Source organism: Rattus norvegicus, chromosome 13 (assembly GCF_036323735.1).
Source record: "Rattus norvegicus strain BN/NHsdMcwi chromosome 13, GRCr8, whole genome shotgun sequence".
Classification (NCBI taxonomy): domain Eukaryota; kingdom Metazoa; phylum Chordata; class Mammalia; order Rodentia; family Muridae; genus Rattus; species Rattus norvegicus.
Window position 1 is genome coordinate 18,773,134 of NC_086031.1, and position 21,233 is coordinate 18,794,366.

A 21,233-nucleotide genomic window follows, 5' to 3' on the forward strand; every position below is an offset into this window, starting at 1 on the left:
AGTTCTCAAACATTCCACATTGTGTCCCACCCATCCAGCTGCTTTGCTCTGGAGCCATTTTGAATTTCTACCAATTCCTAACAATCTTAAAGCAGAACAGATATGAGAGACAGGACACACATGCTTTCTTAGTTACTTTATAGGTTGGTGAGGCAGAATACTTAGACAGAAGTGACTTAAGGAGGAAAAAATTTTGTCTTGACTCCCAGTTAGAAGACAAAGTCCGTCATGTCAGTAAATGAATGCATGGCAGCAGAACCTGAGGCAGGTACTCATATTGCATCTACAATCGAGAATTAGAGAGTGTCTAGTTCTATGTAGAATTTGCTTTCTCCATTTTTATTTAGTTCACGAACCCACCCATTAAGTACTACCTTAATTAAACCAGTCTAGAAATTGTCTTACACGAATGTCCGTATATTTGCTCATTAGTGACTCTTCGTTCTGTTTAGGTGACTGTTAAATATTAAAAGTGCTTTCCTCCTCCTTAGTTGCCCAAGGGAGGATCAGAGAGGACGCTTCCATACCACTTCCTTCATTACTACTATCCATGCAACAAAGATTACAGTCTTTCTATATTCAGCATTCGTATGCAGTATTCTGCATATTTTCCTTCTACAATATTTCTGGCTCAAATCTTTTTGTCAAAATCTTGTCTCCGAGAGAACAGTGCTGTTTTCTTCTGCTTAGTCTTTTCAAGAATTATTCTATAGGCAATATTTTCTATTTGTGAAGCAGAGGACTAACATGTTTCTTTTGAAAATTAAAGGTGCCTAACATTTACCACTAGCTGTTCAACATCATAAAAATAGAAATATCTTATAATAGCTTATATTGCCAATTTTTTCTTTTAAAAGTCATAAACTGAAAACACTTTTAAAAATATATAATGCTAACATTGAAAGTACTAGGGTAATGTATAGAGTCAAAAATGCCTGTGTAAATAAGTTATAAACCTTTGAAATGGGTATATTTAAATCTTTCCCAGATTTACAAACTGTAAATGAAATCAAAATTCCTTAGTTGATATCAGACAAATCCTTAACTGAAAAAAAGAAATTAAAACTCAAATTGATTTGCTGCTTAAAATGTGTATATTTCCATTTTAATCAAATAAATTACAGAGTATTACAGAGTAGTTCAATAAGTTCTCAGTGAATCTGCTGTGATTCAACTTAGTGATAAAATAAACACAATTGTTTTTACATGCTATAATCATTTTTCGAAAAATGAAGAATAAAGTTACATTTCATTTTTGTTCACCATATGTTAATAAAGAAGAAAATAAAAAAATAGCAGTACACAGAATGAGTGGAAAAATATTTTCTTAATGAGAAAGTAAGAATCACTGCTTTGCTTAACTGAAAAATAAAAAGACTTGGTTGGTTGCATACTTTATTTCTAGAAAGTTCTTTATTATTTGTGTCTAAAATTACTTAAAATGTTTTGCTCAGGTCTTAGAAAAATTTGACCAGGAAAAATAATAGAATAAAATTGCAAAAAATAATTTGAAAAGTAAAGTGTTTTCTGAGTATCTCCTTACTGTATACTTCAAATTACCTAAAAACATACAGAAATATCTGGTTGAAAAAAATAAGCCATTCAATTTTAAAAATACATGAGAACATCATAATTCTACTTAGTAAAGCAGAAGGAAAAGTAACACACAGGATATAGTCATAGTAAAAAAACATTGAAAATTCTTTGTAACTTATAAGAAAAAATGCTGTTCCCAGTTGTTCATGCTTGACTAATTATTTGAGTGATGGAGATATGATATTGTTAAGATATCATGCCCTCCTCTAAAATTGTCCATGCAAGAGAAGAGAGGGAGAAAGACATATGGGGAAGACAAAGATGAGACAGAGGAAAGAGGAAAGAGAGAAAAAGGAGACTGAGGACAAAGCAGACAGAGGAAAGAGTGGCAAGGGGGGAGAGAGAGAAGAAAGAAAGACAGAGAGAGACAGAGAGAGAGAGAGAGAGAGAGAGAGAGAGAGAGAGAGAGAGAGAGAGAGAGATCAGAGAGGAGGAAGAGGAAGAGGAAAAAGGTAAAGATACAAGGTAGAAGACAGTCCGAGATACTACATCTTTTCCGAGCAATGAAGAAAACCTTGTCACTGGTAAATGTGGGTGAGACAAATGAGAGGATAGCTACTATCCTCTAGTCTTCTACAGCAGGAGCAGTATTCCCAACAGTTCACAAAAATTATTTTCATTACTTAACTGAAAATATACACAGAGGGAAAAAAAAACAATCATCCTGTAATCTTCCCTGTAGCACTTTAAACTTTGAGTGTCTTCTGGCCCCTGTGTGCACAACTTTCTCTTAATTGAAGTCATACATTAGAACAAGTTATAATTCTTGTACTTTATAATAAAAATTGCATTGTTAATATTAATTATTCTAACAGTTTCATTATGTTGCTTCTTAACTACTTCTCAAGTCCATAGGTTATTTCGTATTATTACAGTCTTTTGTCTTTATATAACAATTGGGGAACAGGCCTGGGCATATAAGCTCTTTGGTACTATGGATTTTAGAAGTAGGTTTCCCTCTGGGCGATCAAGTATCTGCATTCTTTCTTACATCTTTCTTGCTGGTATCATCTCTTTTACATTGCGACAGATATACATAAGGATTTTGAATGTGTATTTTTCTCATTCTTTTATCTGTAAATTATTGTTTTATTTAGCATTAAAGAGTCTTACGAAAGAAATGAAAATGGTTAGGTAAAGTGAGTCCTTAAGAGGCAAACAATTATAGATACTTTTATACAGGTTAATCAGTATCTCTCTAAATTAATAACCAAGTGCCATCTACAGTCACTGGAGTGGCTGTGCTCACATATAAACTAAATCTACAGAAGCATGCCTGCTTCACTTACATTCCTCCATGCGCAGAGCTTGGAATTAAGAGTCAATTATTATTTCTTCCCTCATAAAGCTCAGTTTTGGAGGAATTCCAATACCAAGCAAACCTGGGACCTTTTTAAAGAAAAGCTTCCATGGCTGTATTGAAAACCTTTACTACAATGGAGTGAACATAATTGACTTGGCTAAAAGACGAAAGCATCAGATCTACTCAGTGGTAAGTCTTGGTCTGTGTTGCATGGTGGTTTGTAGACCTTGGGTAAGTCTTGTTTCCTACCTGGACCTCTTCATTCTAGGACTATCTTACGCATTTAAAATTTTCATCAGCCAAATATGTAGTTCATTTTGAAGAGTGCTTGCCAAGCAGGTGTGAAAATCTTAGTTTCATCCCAATCACCAGATGAAAACAGGTCAGTTAAATTTCTAACTGGTCTGATAGGCAATTTAAAGGAGGAGAGATTTATTCGGCCTCATAGACTATATTCCATCATGGAAGAGGAGACGAGAAAGTAGAAAAAGAACGCTCATTGGTACTATCCCGTCAGCACTTAGTAAGGGTAGGGAACAGGACTTGTGGCCAGGCTATAAAAGGTCCAGGTTGTCTGCCAGTGACCAACCTTCGCAAACTCCACCTCCTTAAGGTTTCACAATAGTCTGAAACAGACTCCTGGATACTAACATTTCCCACATATGAGCTGGTGAGGAATAGTCACACTCACACCACAATTCACACGCTGCTGCACACCTCTATTCCTAGCAAGTGAGATGTGAAATGAAGCAGATCAGAATTTTAAGTCATGCTCCATAACCTAGCAACTCTGACACAAGCCTTTGCTACATAAGGCTCTGCCTCAAAACTTAAAGATGAAATAAAAAAATTCTCATTGTCCTACTAGCCGACTTTATACTGAAATAGAATCAGCTAAGAAGGAAGAATTGCTAATAATTTCATTGGTAAAGTCAAGTACAGATATTCAGAGAATGCTGCAGTTTTGGATGTGAGGAAGATTTAAAATCCATGCAGACAAATTTAAATTTCTTTAGAAATGTGAAGTGCAATAAAAGCACCAGTCTTGTTGATTTCTGTAGTTCGGGCATTTAAAATGTTACTGCACTGTTAGTGTCTTAGGAGATTTTTGTGGATCACTTATAATCACAGTGGATTAAAGTTCTCTCTAACTCACTAACATCTATTTTACCTAACACATCTTGAGTTTTACTAGGAATCTAACCTCTTTTTCTAATTTCATCTCCTCCCATCAAATACTCCTACATCTCCTTCTATTCCCTTTCAAATTTATGACCTCTTTTTCATTATTATAAAACAAACACACATGCACACATGCGCATGCAAACACACACACACACACACACACACACACACACACACACACAAGGTACTGAGTCTATTTTTTGTTACTCATATGCATTCCTTTTTTAGCTGACTGCTTGAGATTGGACAACCTATGAAGAGGCTTGTCCCTGGAGAAGACTCTCAGAAGCCTTTAGTTTTCTGTGACTCATCTAGAGAGGTTTCCCCTATCTACAATGCCATGTCAATTAGTGTTGCCACTGGGCTGGGTTTGCTTAGGCAACTGTATTGTAGGGATTGATGGATGAGGATTCCCTAACTTATGTAGAAGACGCAATCAGACATCAACTGTTCTAGGTATATAAGAAATATGGATGGAGGACTCAATAATGATGTTTCCAGACATAATTAAGGATTTGTATATTTCTTCTAGTTTTCTGGTTATTTGTTGTGACCACAAGTTTGAGTTCTGCTTAGTACTATTCATTCATGGTAGAGGGGACTGTTTGTCATTTAATAGCATCCTCTTTCTCTGGTGATAACCTAGCTTTAAAGTCTAATTTACCTGACTGTAATATCGACATATGAGTTCTGGTTTTGCTTTATTTTTTGTTTGTTTGTTTATTTGTTTGTTTTGAGAAAGGGTTTATCTGTAGGACTTTGACTATCCTGAAAGTTGCTTTGTTGAACAAGGTGGTCTTGAACCGAGAGATCTCCTTTCACTGTTTCCCAAGTGCTTACACTAATGCCACCACTGCCAGACACGCTCTTTACATTCATTGCATTCTACATATTATTTCCCATTGGTTTCCTTTTAAGTTGTTTGTATCATTTTTGGCAATAAATAGTTGGGTTATAAATTTTAATCATTATTTCAATCTTCATTTGGTATGCTTGTGACATTTACACTTAATTCAATTATTGGTATGTAAGAACTTATGTATCTATTTATAATTCTTGCCTTCTGTTTGTTCTGTTGCTTTAATTTTTCCCTTTACATTATAAAATGATATGTGCATTGATTAAGGTTAGAATTTTACTTTAGTATGTCAGAGTATCTTTCAAACCTTTGCCTCTGTTTTCTCAGGTACATATAAATTCCTATACTCTTAGCGTAATATCTTTGATCTTTTATCCACGTGTCTAAAATATACAAAAATTAATTCTTTATAAATTCATTCACCCTTTTATCTTTATTGTGTCTTTATCCTCTTTCTTTCTACTTAGAAGCTTATCAATTAGTTTTGCTTTAATTTTCCCAAGAATATTGGAACATTTAAGAGAAACTTAGGTTTTATTTGTTTGTTTGATTATTTATTTATTGTATAATTCAATATTTGAAAAGAAAGCAAAAGGAAGGTAATATTAGGATCAAGGAAGGATAGACTACAGGAAAAATGACACCTAACATACAACAGCACTGCCCATAGGTTTTTGTTGTTGTTCTTTGGTTTTGTTTTGTTTTATTTTTCATTTCAAATGAAAAATTTATTTCCCTTCCCCATTTCCCATCCACAAGCCCCCTATCCCATTTCCCTTCCCCCTTCGTCTATGAGGATATTCCCCAAAAAATTCACCCACCCCTTCCTGCCTCCATGCCCTGACAATCACCAACACTGAGGAGTCCAGCCTTGGCAGGACCAACAGCTTCTCCTCGCATTATTGCCCAACAAGGTCATCTTCTGCTACATACGCAGCTGGAGCCATTGGCCTGTCCATGTATAATATATGTTTTGAATGGTGGTGTAGTCCCTGGGAGCTTGGGTTGGTTGGTATTGTTGTTCTTATGAGGTTGCAAACCACTTCAGATCCTTCAATCCATTCTCTAACTCCTTCCATGGAGACCCCATTCCCAGTTCAATAGTTTGTTTTGAGTATTTGCCTCTGTATTTGTCACACTCTGGCAGAGCCTCTCAGAAGACAGCTATATCAGGCTCCTGTCCGCATACAGTTCTTGGCATCAGCAATATTGTCTTGGTTTTGTGGCTGTATGTATATGGGATGGATACCCAGGTTGGGCAGACTCTGAATGATCATTCCTTCTGTCTCTGCTTCAAACTTTGTCTCCATATGTTTTCTTGTGAATATTTTTATTCCCACTTTTAAGAAGGACTGAAGCATCCATACTTTAGTCATCCTTCTTCTTGAGCTTCATGTGGTCTGTGGATTGTATCTTGGATAATTCAAACTTTGGGGCTAATATCCACTTATCAGTGAGGGCAAACCATGTATTGTTTTGTGATTGGGTTACTTTACTCAGGGTGATATTTTCTAGTTCAATCCATTTTCTTATGTTGGTTTGCTTTTCCATGTTTTAAGTGTGAGAATTCAACTTTCTGTCTATTGCAGTAACATAGCAAAACCCAGTGCTGAAAGAGAATATGATGGGCTGTATCATGGATGCAATGACCATGAATGCTGTACTTGTTCTTCAGTGCTATTAACCATTTAGCAGCACTGGTCACTGAGCACATTTGCCTCACTGATCTGTGTGTGTGTGTGTGTGTCTGTGTCTGTGTGTGTCTGTGTGTGTGTATGTGTGTGTTTGTACATTTAAATACATAAATATACAAATAAATATATGAGTATAAATATACATAAATATATGTATTTAAATTTGCTTTGGTGCAACAGTTTTTGACATCAAAATACACTCTTTTGTTTAAAACTACACAAAACCATTCTAATATAGTTTAATATATTTGAAATATGTAAACTGAACTGCTATTCTCTTAGAAACCATATATTTTGATACTTACTTTTATCTGTGCTTTTTGGAGCATATGTGAATATGCCACATTCTCTTATCTTTTTTCAACTGGGAATATTATCATTGAGTTACTTGGTATAAAGTATGAGCCATCAGCTTTTTTACTCAGCATATGTAAATGACTCTCTTCACACTGCTTTCAGTGGCAAATGTACTATACCAGGTTGATTTTTAATGTGGGGTTATGAAATGTCAAGTTTGTCCTTGATGTGAGAATGTTGAATGTTATGACATAGTGCTGTTTTGACACTTCCTATTTTGGTCTTTTTAAGTTCCTTTAATGTATGTTTAATATATTTACATAGTTTTGAGTCCTTAATTTGGGAAGCTTACTGTCATTTTATGTTTGAGCATATGTGTATGTAAACATATATTCATATGTATTTGCACATATATCTTTTATTTATGTGTATACTGTGGGTGAGGAGGGCACAAGTGTGTAGGTAATCACAGAGACTAAAAGACAGAGAGCCAGAGTTACTAGGAACTGTAAGATCTGTCACAATTAATGTGAGTGCTAGGAACTATGCTTGGGTTCTTTACACACTTAAGTCCTAGGTCATTTCTGCAGCATCTCTGTGATTATTTTATAGCTCGTGTCTTTCATAACTTCTTTCTGAACAACACCATCATTTTAATATAGCTTGTCAAGCTACTTTTTGGTCAAACTTTCAATTCTTATATTTTCAATTCTATTATTTTCAGTGGGTGGTATATATTCACCAATGCCTTGTTCTATTCTTTTCATTGCTTTTACATCCATCGATCTATAAAGTTTAATCTCTCTCTCTCTCTCTCTCTCTCTCTCTCTCTCTCTCTCTCTCTGTAAGTGTGTGTGTGTGTATGTGAGTGTGCAGATGCACACACATGCATGTGTTTGTGTGCTGTGCTATATCTATGCAGGAGAATCTACCATTGTTTATCCACTGAGGCCAAAGAAGTATGCTATCTACTCTCATGTTCAGTTTTGTTTCCCCAGAGAAGGTCTTTCACTGAACTTAGATCTGGAAAAGGCAGTGCTGTGGTTATAGGCAAACAGTCATGCCCACCTTTTAATGCAGCTTTTGGAGGCTCAACCTCGTATAGTTTGGGTTGGTAGAGTTTCATTTGATTTTTTTATATCCTTCATTTCCTTAATAAGATTATGAATTTGTTATTACTACTTTCTGTTTTCTTAATTACCACTTATATTTGATTTCAAGAAGGTTTTCATTATAATAGCTGCTTTAGTATTCGTCAGATGATTCTCACATTTCCTTCATCAAAGTGTATAGTCTATTTACTCTCTTTTGCATTCAATTAGAACCTTTATAACAAATAATTTTTAATGAAGACTGATGTTGCATTGTGTTATATTAATCCTATTTGACTAGGTATAAATGGGGTACAGGGAAGAATAGTCTCAAGAACCCTATTGTAGGGATACAAATTCCAATTTCCCTAGCCTTAGTCAAAACTGGGAGGTCAAATGCTGTTTCTTGCCTTCAGACAAATCAGAACCCAACACCATCTTGGGTTTTGCTTATAGCTTATAGCAATCTGATTAGGAAATGTATAAAAGGCCCTCTTCAGTGAACTTCAGTGGAGGCTCCAGGCTGTCCACATTATCAACTAAACGTAAAGTGACTCCTAACTTTCTAAACAGCCATATTGAAACTGTCTCTGCAGTGAAAAGACAGTTCCTTCATTTCTCCTGAATCAGCTATATGCCTAAGTCTTTACTGATAAAACAAAGAAAGTTATGGTGATATCCATAAAGGATTAAATTCTTTGATTCCTGGGATTAATATTTTTCTGGTTTCAAACCTAGACATGTTCACTGATTGTTCATCCCTGAAAAAAGGATAACAAGACCTTGGAACATTTTGGTGCAACCAGGCTGAGTAGAAATGGCTAAACAGCTATTCTATACTATTTAGTTTAATAGACACTTATCTTAAAATGTTCTGTGTGCTATGCCATCTCCCTTGCCAGCCAATGGCTGACTAAATGATCCTGTAAATGATAGACAAACCTTAATTCTCTTCAGAATCTGATTACTCAATGTCTGAGTAAACTACAGTATTTAAATAACCCCTGGGCTCTTTTGCTTGATAGATAGAACCTACAGATGAGATTTTGTGTTTAGGGGTTCCATGTTATATCACCTAAGATTTTCTATCTAATTCTAGATATATGTTAGGTATATTTGAGGAAATTCATATTTGGACAAAGATTATCAGACTTTTAAAAGATTTGTACCATCTTCCAGAATTCCTCTTAATTTGTAGGATCCATGACTCGTTCTGGGATGTTGGCTAATAACACTTGCCCATCATTAGATCACACTCAAGATTCCTAAAAAAGTTCTCACTTATGAAAACTTACATTACCCATCCTATCTGAATTGGCTTTCCAGCTATATTGCTGACTTCTTATAAAGTCACCCTTTATAAAGTCATTCGAAGTCACACTCTGGTGATTTGAATGAAATTAGGTCTCCTCTAGGCAGACAATTTGAATTCTTCACCTCTTTGGAGAACTCTTTGGAAAGGATTAGAACATATGGCCTTCTTGGATGAAACATGTCACTGGGACAGGCTTTAATGTTTCAAAAGCATCATGCCATTCCAGTACAGTCGCTCGGGATCATGGAAGTGAATCAAGATGTGATGGCTCAGCTGTTCTTTCACTCTGCCATCTGCTTGTACTAGATACGAGACAGAAGAAGTCTAGCTACACCCTATGTAGAAATATCTGTACTCTCTAAGGCTATATTCACAAAGTGAAGTTCTATACACACAATTTTAGGAAATATCCTTTGGTAGTAGGTAACAAAGAAAGAAAGAAAAAAAGAAAGAAAGAAAGAAAAAAAGAAAAAGAAAACAGAGACTAGAAAAACCTAACAAAAAATTATTCATCCAGAGTAAGCATTACTTAGTAAAGGGGTCTCAGTTTCTAGACAACCATGATCAGGAGAATATTAGGGATAAAATAGAATATTAGGGATAAAGCCTCATAGCATATGTAGGAAGGAGACCACGTTGAAAGGAAAGCATTTTGTTTTGTTTTGTTTTTCTACAATCCTGAGGCAGGCATTACTTAGTGTAGATGAGGATATGAAGGAAAGGGCCTTTCAATCACCAGAAAAGGGGATCAGACCCATGTAGCATTTCTCAGCAGTGAGAATGAGTGACTGATTGAGTAAGAGAGAGTGTGTCATTATAGTGTGTGTGTGTATTTTGCGGTGTGTCCGTGTGGTTCTTGTTAAGTACTCTATTCCAGCCTAGTGACTTAGCCTGTATGCCTGAAATTAAGGCAGGAAGACACTGATACTATAGTTCAACATTTTCTTGGCCCTGGGCAGCTGCATGAGGGAGGAAGCTAGACGAAGTTTTTCTACCAAGGCCAGTCAAGTGTCGTAGGTGATTCTAGTCAGTTCTTGTCCTAATTGCCAGATTACACTGGGAGTAGTGTGGTCTGATTTCTAGAAGAGGCAAAGAGACAGCTAGAGGGTTGAGGTTTTTCATCTTTAATGATGAGATATGTTAAATTCAGTCATTAAATTAGCAGAAAACCTGAAAGTGAAATGTTATAGAGTGAGGAAAGACAATATGGGTTTCTTCGTGTCAGCAATCTCTATATTCTCTTTGTGGATGAATCCTGCATCAAAATGTTAACATGTGTTTGGCAATCCTTAAGTTAACCACATTATGTAGCAGATTGCCTGAAACCTTTCAATAATTGCAGTCCTTGAGGCTTAACCATCAATGTACTCATTATGATGCACTGAGAACCATTTAGTATTAATGCACTTGGGGAGAAGGTTTTCATCTAAGAATATAATTTTACTCTGCAGAAAGAAGAATCTTAGCATTTTCTTTTATAATATGAATACATGAACATATTATTTTTCTTCCAGAGTGCTTTCATGTCTCTTATGAAATGGAATTGCAGGGCAAGAATGAGTCCTCTATAGCTTACATGCCTTTGACTGCAGCTGAATTGTAGTTTGTCTCTGAACTGTATAAATTACCAAGTGACTTGAAAAAGCCAAATTATTACTATCTTATCTATCTCTTTCACTTGAAAATATTTAATTATCATTCCAATCATTACATGACTGAATGATTCTTTAAAACAAGATTCTTTGGAATAGAAACATAGAGAACATTTTCTAGTGGATTTGAATAAACTAAACATATAAATTAGGAAGTATTGAGTACTTGTGAAATTTGTCATTATTTGTCTGTGCGTGTGTTGGAATGAAACTTATTGATATGTAGTTATTCATTTCTGGTCAGACTGCAGCTAAGAAAAACTGTCACTAAAAATAAGTGTGTAATTGTGTGGGAGCTTGCAGGAACTTACATGTGCATGTGTATACACAGACATGGACGCACAGATACACACAGACACACACACAGACACACACACACAGACACACACACCTGCTCACAGATACTAGGGACAATGTTCATTGTCTTAACTCTAATGACTCAAACATTCAACAAAATTGCTCAGAACCACCTCCCTTCTATCTATTGAAGCCTATAATCTCTTCAGCTAGTTAACTGAATTGTGTTTCATCTCTGTGGGTGTGTTCTGTGACAAACGATACTTCCCCTTGACAATAACAGTCTTGCTCTGCATTTTAATCAGTCTAACATTCCTGTCACCTACCTTTCTGATATGTGCTCCTCAGACCCTGGGAAAACTGTTTTCTAAGTTGTTCACTTTCTTTTTTTTTTTTTTTATTAACTTGAGTATTTCTTTTTATCATTTTTTCTCTTTTTTTTCTTTTTTTTTCTTTTTATTAACTTGAGTATTTCTTATATACATTTCGAGTGTTATTCCCTTTCCCGATTTCGGGCTAACATACCCTCCCCCCTCCCAATCCCTACTGGTGTTCCCCTCCCAACCCTCCCCCCATTGCCGCCCTACCACAACAGTCTAGTTCACTGGGGGTTCAGTCTTAGCAGGACCCAGGGCTTCCCCTTCCACTGGTGCTCTTACTAGGATATTCATTGCTACCTATGGGGTCAGAGTCCAGGGTCAGTCCATGTATAGTCTTTAGGTAGTGGCTTAGTCCCTGGAAGCTCTGGTTGCTTGGCATTGTTGTACATATGGGGTCTCGAGCCCCTTCAAGCTCTTCCAGTTCTTTCTCTGATTCCTTCAACAGGGGTCCTATTCTCAGTTCAGTGGTTTGCTGCTGACATTCGCCTCTGTATTTGCTGTATTCTGGCTGTGTCTCTCAGGAGCGATCTACATCCGGCTCCTGTCGGTCTGCACTTCTTTGCTTCATCCATCTTGTCTAATTGGGTGGCTGTTTATGTATGGGCCACATGTGGGGCAGGCTCTGAATGGGTGTTCCTTCAGTCTCTGTTTTAATCTTTGCCTCTCTCTTCCCTGCCAAGGTTATTCTTGTTCCCCTTTTAAAGAAGGAGTGAAGCATTCACATTTTGATCATCTGTCTTGACTTTCACTTGTTCTAGGCATCTAGGGTAATTCAAGCATCTGGGCTAATACCACTTATCAATGAGTGCATACCATGTATGTCTTTCTGTGATTGTGATAGCTCACTCAGGATGATATTTTCCAGTTCCAACCACTTGCTTATGAATTTCATAAAGTCATTGTTTTTGATAGCTGAGTAATATTCCATTGTGTAGATGTACCACATTTTCTGTATCCATTCCTCTGTTGTAGGGCATCTGGGTTCTTTCCAGCTTCTGGCTATTATAAATAAGGCTGCAAGGAACATAGTGGTGCACGTGCCTTTTTTATAGGTTGGGGCATCTTGTGGGTATATGACCAAGAGAGGTACAGCTGGATCCTCAGGTAGTTCAATATCCAATTTTCTGTGGAACCTCCAGACTGATTTCCAGAATGGTTGTACAAGTCTGCAACCCCACCAACAATGGAGGAGTGTTCCTCTTTCTCCGAATCCTCGCCAGCATCTGCTGTCACCTGAGTTTTTGATCTTAGCCATTCTCAGTGGTGTGAGGTGAAATCTCAGGGTTGTTTTGATTTGCATTTCCCTTATGACTAAAGATGTTGAACATTTCTTTAGGAGTTTCTCAGCCATTCAGCATTCCTCAGCTGTAAATTCTTTGTTTAGCTCTGAACCCCATTTTTTAATAGGGTTATTTGTCTCCCTGTGGTCTAACTTCTTGAGTTCTTTGTATATTTTGGATATAAGGCTTCTTTCTATCTGTTGTAGGATTGGTAAAGATCTTTTCCCAATCTGTTGGTTGCTGTTTTGTCCTAACCACAGTGTCCTTTGCCTTACAGAAGATTTGCAGTTTTATGAGAGCCCATTTGTCGATTCTTGATCTTAGAGCATAAACCATTGGTGTTTTGTTCAGGAAACTTTTTCCAGTGCCCATGTGTTCCAGATGCTTCCCTAGTTTTTCTTCTATTAGTTTGAGTGTGTCTGGTTTGATGTCGAAGTCCTTGATCCACTTGGACTTAAGTTTTGTACAGGGTGATAAGCATGGATCGATCTGCATTCTTCTACATGTTGACCTCCAGTTGAACCAGCACCATTTGCTGAAAATGCTATCTTTTTTCCATTGGATGGTTTTGGCTCCTTTGTCAAAAACCAAGTGCCCATAGGTATGTGGGTTAATTTCTGGGTCTTCAATTCTATTCCATTGGTCTATCTGTCTGTCTCTGTACCAATACCGTGCAGTTTTTATCACTATTGGTCTATAATACTGCTTGAGTTCAGGGATAGGGATTCCCCCTGAAGTACTTTTATTGTTGAGGATAGTTTTAGCTATCCTGGGTTTTTTCTTATTCCAGATGAAATTGCAAATTGTTCTGTCTAACTCTTTGAAGAATTGGATTGGTATTTTGATGGGGATTGCATTGAATCTGTAGATCGCTTTTGGTAAAATGGCCATTTTTACTATATTAATCCTGCCAATCCATGAGCATGGGAGATCTTTCCATCTTCTGAGGTCTTCTTCAATTTCTTTCTTCAATGTCTTGAAGTTCTTATTGTACAGATCTTTTACTTGCTTGGTTAAAGTCACACCGAGGTACTTTATATTATTTGGGTCTATTATGAAGGGTGTCGTTTCCCTAATTTCTTTCTCGGCTTGCTTCTCTTTTGTGTACTGATTTATTTGAGTTAATTTTATACCCAGCCACTTTGCTGAAGTTGTTTATTAGCTTTAGTAGTTCTCTGGTGGAACTTTTGGGATCACTTAACTAAACTATCATATCATCTGCAAATAGTGATATTTTGACTTCTTTTCCGATCTGTATCCCTTTGACCTCCTTTTTGTCTGATTGCTCTGGCTAGAAATTAAGAATTATATTGAATAAGTAGGGAGAGAGTGGGCAGCCTTGTCTAGTCCCTGATTTTAGTGGGATTGCTTCAAGTTTCTCTCCATTTAGTTTAATATTAGCAACTGGTTTGCCGTATATGGCTTTTACTATGTTTAGGTATAGGCCTTGAATTCCTATTCTTTCCAGGACTTTTATCATGAAGGGGTGTTGAATTTTCTCAAATGCTTTCTCAGCATCTAATGAAATGATCATGTGTTTTTGTTCTTTCAGTTTGTTTATATAATGGATCACGTTGATGGTTTTCCGTATATTACACCATCCCTGCATGCCAGGGATGAAGCCTACTTGATCATGGTGGATGATTGTTTTGATGTGCTCTTGGATTCGGTTTGCCAGAATTTTATTGAGTATTTTTGCGTCGATATTCATAAGGGAAATTGGTCTGAAGTTCTCTTTCTTTGTTGGGTCTTTGTGTGGTTTAGGTATAAGAGTAATTGTGGCTTCATAGAAGGAATTCGGGAGTGATCCATCTGTTTCAATTTTGTGGAATAATTTGGATAATAGTGGTATGAAGTCTTCTATGAAGGTTTGATAGAATTCTGCACTAAACCCGTCTGGACCTGGGCTCTTTTTGGTTGGGAGACTTTATTGACTGCTTCTATTTCCTTAGGAGTTATGGGGTTGTTTAACTGGTTTATCTGCTCCTGATTTAACTTCGGTACCTAGTATCTGTCTAGGAAATTGTCCATTTCCTGTAGATTTTCAAGTTTTGTTGAATATAGGCTTTTATAGTAAGATCTGATGATTTTTTGAATTTCCTCTGAATCTGTACTTATGTCTCCCTTTTCATTTCTGATTTTGTTAATTTGGACGAACTCTCTGTGTCCTCTCGTTAGTCTGGCTAAGGGTTTATCTATCTTGTTGATTTTCTCAAAGAACCAACTTTTGGTTCTGTTGATTCTTTCTATGGTCCTTTTTGTTTCTACTTGGTTGATTTTAGCTCTGAGTTTGATTATTTCCTGCCTTCTACTCCTCCTGGGTGTATTTGCTTCCTTTTGTTCTAGAGCTTTTAGGTGTGCTGTCAAGCTGCTGACATATGCTCTTCCCTGTTTCTTTCTGCAGGCACTCAGCTGTATGAGTCTTCCTCTTAGCACAGCTTTCATTGTGCCCCATATGTTTGGGTATGTTTTACCTTCATCTTCATTAAATTCTAAAAAGTCTTTGATTTCTTTCTTTATTTCTTCCTTGACCAGGTTATCATTGAGTAGAGCATTGTTCAATTTCCACGTGTATGTGCGCATTTTTCCCTTATTGTTTTTGAAGACCAGCTTTAGGCCGTGGTGGTCTGATAGCACGCATGGGATTATTTCTATCTTTCTGTAACTGTTGAGGCCGGTTTTTTGGCCAATTTTATGGTCAATTTTGGAGAAAGTACCACGAGGAGCTGAGAAGAAGGTATATCCTTTTGCTTTAGGATAGAGTGTTATATAAATATCCGTTAAGTACATGTGGCTCATGACTTCTCTTAGTCTGTCTACGTCTCTATTTAATTCCTGTTTCCATGATCTGTCCATTGATGAAAGTGGGGTGTTGAAATCTCCCACTATTATTGTGTGAGGTGCAATGTGTGTTTTGAGCTTTAGTAAGGTTTCATTTACATATGTAGGTGCCCTTGTATTTGGGGCATAGATATGTAGGATTGAGAGTGCATCTTGGTGGATTTTTCCTTTGATGAATATGAAGTGTCCTTCCTTATCTTTTTTGATGACTTTTAGTTGAAAATTGATTATATTTGATATTAGAATGGCTACTCCAGCTTGCTTCTTCCGACCATTTGCTTGGAAAGTTGTTTTCCAGCCTTTCACTCTGAGGTAGTGTCTGTCTTTGTCTCTGCGGTGTGTTTCCTGCAGGCAGCAGAATGCAGAGTCCTCGTTGCGTATCCAGTTTGTTAATCTATGTCTTTTTATTGGGGAGTTGAAGCCATTGATATTAAGAGATATTAAGGAATAGTGATTATTGCTTCCTGTTATATTCATATTTGGATGTGAGGTTATGTTTGTGTGCTTTTCTTCTCTTTGTTTTGTTGCCAAGACGATTAGTTTCTTGCTTCTTCTAGGGTATAGCTTGCCTCCTTATGTTGGGCTTTACCCTTTGTTATCCTTCTGTAGTGCTGGATTCGTAGAAAGATATTGTGTAAATTTGGTTTTGTCATGGAATATCTTGGTTTCTCCATCTATGTTAATTGAGAGTTTTGCAGGATACAGTAACCTGGGCTGGCATTTGTGTTCTCTTAGGGTCTGTATGACATTAGTCCAGGATCTTCTGGCCTTCATAGTTTCTGGTGTAAAGTCTGGTGTGATCTGATAGGTCTGCCTTTATATGTTACTTGACCTTTTTCATTTACTGCTTTTAATATTCTTTCTTTATTTTGTGCGTTTTTTTGTTTTGACGATTATGTGACGGGAGGTGTTTCTTTTCTGGTCCAATCTATTTGGAGTTCTGTAGGCTTCTTGTATGCCTATGGGTATCTCTTTTTTTAGGTTAGGGAAGTTTTCTTCTATGATTTTGTTGAAGATATTTACTGGTCCTTTGAGCCTGTAGTCTTCACTCTCTTCTATACCTATTATCCTTAGGTTTGATCTTCTCATTGAGTGCTGGATTTCCTGTATGTTTTGGACCAGTAGCTTTTTCTGCTTTACATTATCTTTGACAGTTGAGTCAATGATTTCTATGGAATCTTCTGCTCCTGAGATTCTGTCTTCTATCTCTTGTATTCTGTTGTTGATGCTTGTATCTGTGGCTCCTTGTCCCTTCCATTGTTTTTTATATCCAGGGTTGTTTCCATGTGTTCTTTCTTGATTGCTTCTATTTCCATTTTTAATTCCTTCAACTGTTTGATTGTGTTTTCCTAGAATTCTTTCAGGGATTTTTGCGATTCCTCTCTGTAGGCTTCTACTTGTTTATTAATTATTTCCTGTGTTTCTCTAAGGGAGTTCTTCATGTCTTTCTTGCAGTCCTCCAGCATCATGATCAAATATGATTTTGAAACTAGATCTTGCTTTTCTGGTGTGTTTGGATATTCCATGTTTGTTTTGGTGGGAGAATTGAGCTCTGATGATGCCATGTAGTCTTGGTTTCTGTTGCTTGGGTTCCTGGGCTTTCCTCTCGCCATCAGATTATATCTAGTGTTACTTTGTTTGCTATTTCTGACAGTGGCTAGACTGTCCTATGAGCCTGTGTGTCAGGAGTGCTGTAGACCTGTTTTCCTGTTTTCTTTCAGCCAGTTATAGGGACAGAGTGTTCTGCTTTCGGGCGTGTAGTTTTTCCTCTCTACAGGTCTTCAGCTGTTCTTGTGAGCCTGTGTCTTGAGTTCACCAGGCATGTCACTTGCAACAGAAAAGTTGGTCTTACCTGTAGTCCTGAGGCTCAAGTTCGCTCGCGGGGTGCTGCCCACGAGCTGTCTGCAGCGGCAGCAAGCAGGAAGATCTGTGCCACCTTTTCCGGGAGCTTCCGTGCACCAGGGTTCCAGATGGTGTTTGGTGTTTTCCTCTGGCGTCCGAGATGTTTGTGCAGAGTGCAGTCTCTTCTGGTTTCCCAGGCGTGTCTGCCTCTCTGAAGGTTTAGCTCTCCCTCCCACGGGATTTGGGTACAGAGAACTGTTTATCTGGTCTGTTTCCTTCAGGTTGCAGCAGTGTCTCAGGCGCAGCGGTACTCCTGCTCCTGGGCCCTCCTCCACGGCAACCCAGAGGCCTTATACAGTTTCCTCTTGGGCCAGGGATGTGGGCAGTGTTGGTGGTCTCTTCCGCTCTGCAGCCTCAGGAGTGCCCACCTGACCAGGCGGTGAGGTCTCTCTCCCACGAGGTCTGGGAGATCCAGGCCGCTGCTTCGGCCAAGATCCGCGGGTGTGGGACTCCCAGTAAACACAGGACGTGCCTGGTCCTAGAGGAATTCTGCCTCTGTATGTCCCGAGTTCACCAGGCAGGTCTCTTACAGCAGAAATGTTGGTCTTACATGTGGTCCCGAGGCTCAAGTTTGCTCGCGGGGTGCTGCCCACGAGCTCTCTGCAGTGGCAGCAACCAGGAAGATCTGCGCCACCCTTTCCCAGTTGTTCACTTTCTGAACCTTACTTTTCTCCTTTCTCTGGGAAAGTAAGATGAAATAGTTCTAGGTCAGATGAAGAATAATGAAGTTGAAATTTAAATAACAATAAAATAAGTGAACAGTGAGATTGGAATTATGTTAACTCATTTGAACAGCTAGAATGAAATTTCATAAAGCAGGTGGGCTAAAACAACTGCAATTTATTTCTGATACTTCTGCTGGCTGGAAGCTGGGATCTCAGAGAGCAGTACGTTGAGTACTGACATGAATGGCTCCTAGGCTTACATTATTCTATGCTGAAGTAGATCTTCAGAGGGTAGAAGACCTAATCCAGATCTAACCACAATCTGGAGGGCCTCCTCTTTGAACCATCACTTTAGTGTTTCAAGTGTTCTTAGGGTGAGTGTGGATTCTATTCTCAATAAACAAATTAAGTTCAATAAACAAATTAAAACAAGTAATAGAGAAAAGCTGAGAATGGAGATTTATTCAACATAGCCACATTAGGAATAGGAACAAACTTATCTAGTTTTGGTGGATATATGTATATGTATATGTATATGTATATGTATATGTATATGTATATGTATATGTATATGTATATGTATATGTATATATATATATATATATATATATATATATATACACGCATGTATGTCACATGTGGAGCAGGCTCTGAATGATCGTTCCTTCAGTCTCTGCTCTAAACTTTGCCTCCATATCTCCTCCTATGGATATTTTCGTTCTGCCTTTTAAGAAGGAGTGGGAGCATCGGCATTTTTGGCAAGGGGGGTGTATGGGAGGGCAAAAGTTATGCATATTTAAGACATACTGATCAAGGTGTGCTCCTGCCCATCATTGAATCATCTGAGTTTCAGCATCTCCCACACAGTTGCTGGTAATTTATCAGCACTCTAAGAGATTTCTTCCTAGGATACAGGTTCTACTTTTGATGGTGGTCACATGTCACACTTTTCCTTATTTCACGACGAGAATCCTAGGGAATTCTAATTTCTTAGGATCCATTTTAAATAGTCTGATGACCAAAGGGAGGAACACAGATCTAAAGTCTTAATTTTTAAGGCAAAAATAAAATAAAATAAAAATAAAAAAGCTAGCAATTTACTTTAAATATTTTATGATAACTTCAATATTTTAAAAATTTTAAATAGGTTTAAATATCACTTATGCATTATATAATTTTATCTTATGTTATTAAGAGTCAACTGCCTGAAGTTTGAGTTTTTTCTAGGTTTCTACTGCCCAAACTAAAGTTGAAAGTACTACCATGATTTAAAACAATTCTCTAAAATTTAAATAGTTGAATAAAAATGAAAATTAGTGGGTGACACATTTTGTGGTTGTGCTGATTTGGTGTTTTGAAACAAAAACTTATTATGCAGCCCAAAATTACCTGAATTCTCCTGCCTTCACTTCCTAAGGCTGGTATCAGATAAGCAAGCATGCCTTAATGTTTTTATTAAACCTTTAGAGTTTATTGTCTGCATAAGTTCCATACCCACCACATAGAGAGTGGCCATTTGAATATTTAGATTAATTTAAGGGATAGAGATAAGGCAAGAATTGCAGTCCATTCATTTGAGAGATATAGACAAGTGTATCATGAATTCAAAGAGCCTTGGGTACTTATTGAGTAAAAGACCAATATGACCATGTTGAAAAGGAAGGAAAAAAGGAGAGAGAAGAAGGGAAAGAGACAGAACACAATGAAAAGGAAATTAGGAACATAGAAAAATGGATATTGGAATTAGCAATTTTGGGTACAATTTTTCCCAAAGAGCTGAGCACATTACTCCTTAATTCCTCCCCCTGCCTTAATAGCAGACACCACTCTTTCCTTTGGAGAAAATGTGTTTCTGAGAGTTAGGTTATAGTGGAGGAATGATAGATTGATGTGCCACTACCAGAGAGACAATAAACAAAGAAAGGGAAGACTGATGGACTTGGGCCCAGATGGGTGCCTTTTCCCCTGATACATCACTTTGAGGCAGGCTGAGAGCAACCATTACTATCCATGCTTTGTATGCAAGGATAATTTTTAGTCAGGGATAAGGAATGCCAATGATGTACCATAGGAGACTGTCATGCACAGCTTCTTTATCCTCTTCTGGAAAGCATGATAACATTGGCTTCTTATTGTGTATCATATTTTTCTGAGGTATTGAATGACTTTCACATCTCAGTGCAAGACCAAAGAAGCTTTCACCAGTACAGGTACACAAGGATGGACAGATATACAAATAAAGGAGCAGAGCTGGGTATTAAAGGTCAATGAAGCAATTGAGAAATGAAAATGGATGTTAACTAATTAATTGAGAAATCTCTCTTGGGGAGTTTTGGAGAGGGAGCAGAATCTTTGTTTCTGTCAAGATTAAGTAAAAGGCTAGCAAAAAATATGGTGATAAACTTGAGCCTCGGGACCACAGGTAAGACCAACTTTTCTGCTGCAAGCGACCTGACTGGTGGCCTCAGGACACACAGAGGCAAAATTCCTCTAGGACCGGATACTTCAGGTTTTTAGCAGGAGTCCCAATCTCAAGCTCCCTGCCTCCAGTTCACTGCTCCCAAACCCGGTGGGAGAGAGAGCTCACCGCCGGGACAGGTGGGCACTCCTGAGACTGCAGAGTGGAAGAGACCACCAACACTGCCCACCCCTGCCCACATCCCTGGCCGAAGAGGAAACTGTATACGGCCTCTGGGTTCCCTTGGATAAGGGCACAGGAGCAGCAAGTCCGCTGCGTCTGAGACACTGCCAGAACCTGAAGGGACCAACCGGATAAACAGTTCCATGAACCCAAATCCCGTGGGAGGGAGAGCTAAACCTTCAGAGAGGCAGACATACCTGGGAAACCAGAAGAGACTATACTCTGCCCACATCGC

At 37.8% G+C, this 21,233-nt stretch overlaps 1 protein-coding gene across 6 annotated transcripts in view; it reads left to right on the plus strand.

Moving 5' to 3' along the window:
• Positions 1 to 21,233, plus strand: part of Cntnap5b (contactin associated protein family member 5B) — a 903,457-nt gene that overhangs the window by 394,879 nt on the left and 487,345 nt on the right. For 5 of the 6 annotated variants that reach the window (XM_063272213.1, XM_063272212.1, XM_017598777.3 and 2 more), the window contains exon 7: positions 2,945 to 3,088. In XM_063272213.1, the coding sequence (XP_063128283.1) occupies positions 2,945 to 3,088 (144 nt within the window). The remainder of the gene's footprint in view (positions 1 to 2,944; positions 3,089 to 21,233) is intronic. The other variant, NM_001047873.2, reaches the window with a different exon arrangement.